We start from the raw sequence: 4,055 nt of genomic DNA, 5'->3' as shown, positions 1-4,055 counted from the left end.
AAAAAGGATTATATCCAATTTGGTTAAAAATCATAAATATTTTTAAAACTATTTTTACAATAAGCTTTAGTATCAATTTTTTTTTTTTTTTAGTAAAAGCATATTTCTGAGCATTCATCGTTTTGTATCATATATATATACATAATATATTATAAAAATTTTATTTAATTTTTTAAGAATTTTATATCTTATCTATACATATTTTTTTTTTATATAAAAGTTTCTTAACATTTAATTTCCTTTGTTGATATTAATTCCTTATTCTGTGGCTTTTTTTTAATCATTTATATCGTTATTATAAAGAAATGCTAATTTTTTAGCAAAATTTTTCTAAATACTGAAAAAAAGATTTAAATAATTTGGATTAAGTATAACTTTTTTCATTATAATATATCATGTACACAGTATTTTACTGATAGGAAAAATGAATTAGATTTGTTAATTCTTTTTTAAAAATGTTATCTACTATTTAACATTGTACTATACATGCAAATAATTTATACAAGAAAAAGAAACAATTCAAAATTTTTATTTGTATTACAATAATAGAACTTTCTAAAAAATGATAAAAAAAAAATTTTTAAACTATTAGTACAATCTTTTTACACTTAATTGCAATATATTATTTATCTTTTTATAATATGATCTGTATTTTTAATAAGCATAATCAACATTTATGCAATGATTAATTATATTCTTATTTTTATTTAATAATTTACGAATTAATATATTGCCGCAGATATTCATTTTCGTTATTTCAACTAAATAATTATGATGACTTTTTTTATATATTTTTTTTAATTATTATAGTATATAACATAATAATCCCCATTATTAATATATTCATTATCCTAATATTTATTTTAAGTTATTTTTTATTTTAGAGTAAAACTTTTTTTTAATAAATTTTTTTGTGAATTATTTTATTAAGCAATAATTTATCAGTAAAATTTTTTTTTTTGTTTCACGAAATTGAGCAAAAAATAAAAATAGATTATTGTTAGAAAATATTCTAATAAATTGTTAAACCATTCATCCTCGCTATGTAGTATAAACCACATTCTTTGTTTTTTTAGCCATCGTTTCCATATTCTTTTTTGTTTCTCTAGCATAGGATTTTTTCCTGCTTCTATATCTGATATTTCTGATTCTTTTGTTAATTCATCAAAATTTTCCTGTTCTTTTTCCCATTCTTTTTTCAAATTAATAAACCATTCTCCTTTTTTCCATTTTTCTGACATTCTTTTGTTTCTTTCTACCCATTTTTTCCATAAACGTTTTTGTTTCTCAATCATCAATGTACTAATGTCTTCTTCCCCTTCTTCTATCATTGCTAAATCATTTTCTATTAGTTTTGGATATTTTTCTTTATCTTCTTCTATAAATTCTTCTAAACAGATTTCTAAAAATTTTCCTTTATTCAATAACCACTCCTCTTTTCTATATTCCTCCAATATTACCATATATATTTCTATTAATGTCTTCCATTTTAATTTTTTTTTGTTTATTTTAGAATTATTCATTTCATATGATTCCTCTAAATGATTCCTTTCATATTTTCTCATTTTTCCATCCTCCATATTATTAATCTCTGGTATTGATTCACCTCTTCCTATGGTTTTTTCATTTTCCTTTTCTTTTTCTATACTATTTTTATAAATTCCACTTTTATGTTCTTTCTCTTCATTTTCATATTCATTCACTAACTTTGTAAGCCATTCTTCATTGTTATCATCGTCTTTCCACTTTCTACAAATATTTTCACAGTGTTTTTTCAATATAATTCCTTGTCTTTCTAAGATAATATCCATTACTATTCCTTGATCCTTTTTTGCTAAAATTTCTTCATTTATCTCCATCATATATTTTTCTTCATTATTTTTCCATTCTAACATTAACTCAATAAACCATTTTTCTTTTTTCCATTTTTCTATTTCTTCTTTTTTATTCTCTGATATAACATTCCAACTTCTTTCTCTTTCTATTTTATCTAATTTATTTGTTTCTTCGTCCAAATTTTTAAATTTTCTTATATCTATTATGTTTGTTTTATAAAATTCTTCTTCTTTTTGCAACTCTTCTTTTATACATTCCTCTAATAACATCATATAAATATCTAAAAAAATTCTCCTTTCCAAATTTTTCTTCATTTCATTTTTATCTATTCCATTATTTATTTCTTTCTTTATATTTTCTTCCTTTAAATTTTCATGAATTTCTTCTTGTTCATATTCTTCTAACAATTTTACAAACCATTTCTGTTTTTTGTATTCGTATGAAAGCTCTCTTTGCCTTTCTATCCATATCTTCCATATATTTTTTTTTTTACCTAGAATAAAATTATTTAATCCCATTTCTATCATTTTTTCAATTTCTTGCTCATCTATATATCCTAAGTATTTTTCTTGTTCTTCTTTCCACTCTTTCTTCAAATTAATAAACCACTTTTCATTTTTATATTTCTCTAATATACTACTATATTTATCTGTAGCACGGGTACTATTTTCTTCTTTTATTTTCATTACAAAATTATTTCCCATTTCTTTTAAATTAGAATTTTCTCCATCTTTTTCGATCTCTTCTAAACAAATATTAAAAAATTCATTTTTATTCAATTTCCATTCTTCTTTTTTATACTCAAGTAATGCTAACAAATGTATATTTATCCATGTATTCCAACTATGTACTTCATCATTAAGTGATCTTTTATTTTCTAAATTTTTCATTTCATTTTCACATGTATATTTTTCTTTTTGCAAGTTTATTTCATTTGGTTTTTCCTCATTTAATGTGCCATTCCTAATATGCCATACAATATGAACAGGGTTTTTTTCTAATATATTTTTATTTAATTCATCTTTAATTTCATTTCTAGATTTATTTACATTAAATTCAATTTCTTCAATTTCATTTCTAGGATCATCATGATATAATTTTTCTCCCAACATCGATTCATTTTCGTGTTTCTTTGATACATCTACAACTTGACGAATGCATTTATTTTCATTTTCTATATATATTCCTTCATGTGCTTTGGATTTCTTTATTTCTTCATACTTCAAATCTATTTCATTTTCCGTATAGGTTCCTTCATGTGTTTTGGATTTCTTAATTTGTTCAAACTTCAAATCTTTGTCATTTTCCATATACGTTTCTTCGTGAGCATTAGATTTCTGGATTTGTTCATACATCAAATCTTTTTCATTCTTCATGTACATTCCTTTATGTGCTTTGGATTTCTTCATTTTATCATGCTTCAAGTCTTTTTCATTTTCCATATACATTCCTTTATGTGCTTTGGATTTCTTTGTTTGTTTATACTTCAATCCTTTTTCATATTCCATATAGTTTCCTTTATGTGCTCTAGATTTCTTCATTTGTTTATACTTCAAATCTTTTTCATTTTCCAAACTCATATCACAAAGTGGTATTTCTTTTTCATGGTGTAGGAATGAACATTTTTCATTATTTATTGGTTCATTCTTTATATTGTTTGTATCCATTAACAACGGTTCCCTTGTTATTTTCTTAATCTTTTTTCTTGCTTTTTTTTTTCTTGACTTCCTATTACGAATCCAAGATCCAATAGGAGTACACTATAATTCAAATTAAAAAATAAAAAATTATAAAAATTCTTCATTAATGTAATTACGATTTTAAATATATAAGTTTTTTCAATTTTAAATGTTAATTTTATCTTACTTTCCAAAGAAGAACCAAAAGAAAAATAATTCCTAAAATAAATATACCTCCTGAAACCATTGGTATTAATAAATTATCTGTAGGTTTAACTGCAGGCGTAACTTCGGTAGGGTCACTTGGTGTGGTTGGCGTCAAAGTATTTGGAACAATCGCACTTGGACATGGTAAAGTGTTTCCAGTACAATTTCCTCCATATGCATGTTGTTGAACCAGTTTAAGAGGGACATGTGTATTTGGTGGGATCTGCAGTTGGATAATATCTGTCTGATTTGAAGGTAAATTGTTTTTAATTTTTTATCTCTTTTTTATTTAACTTTTTTTTGTTCTTTATACTGACATAAAAATTTTTTATA

At 23.1% G+C, this 4,055-nt stretch overlaps 1 protein-coding gene across 1 annotated transcript; it reads right to left on the bottom strand.

Annotated features, from left to right (window-relative positions):
- Positions 1-941: 941 nt before the first annotated feature.
- PGAL8A_00327600 (surface-associated interspersed protein (SURFIN)) lies at positions 942-3,945 on the bottom strand (the record flags this gene model as incomplete). Its single annotated transcript, XM_028672302.1, has 2 exons — positions 942-3,596; positions 3,703-3,945. Coding segments are annotated over 2 exons (2,898 nt in total), but the record flags the coding sequence as incomplete, so codon positions are not given.
- Between the last annotated feature and the right edge of the window lie 110 nt (positions 3,946-4,055).

Source organism: Plasmodium gallinaceum (assembly GCF_900005855.1).
Source record: "Plasmodium gallinaceum strain 8A genome assembly, contig: PGAL8A_v1_95, whole genome shotgun sequence".
Taxonomy (NCBI): domain Eukaryota; phylum Apicomplexa; class Aconoidasida; order Haemosporida; family Plasmodiidae; genus Plasmodium; species Plasmodium gallinaceum.
The sequence above is the reverse complement of the archived record's forward strand: the minus strand, read 5'-3'. Positions and strand labels throughout refer to the sequence as shown.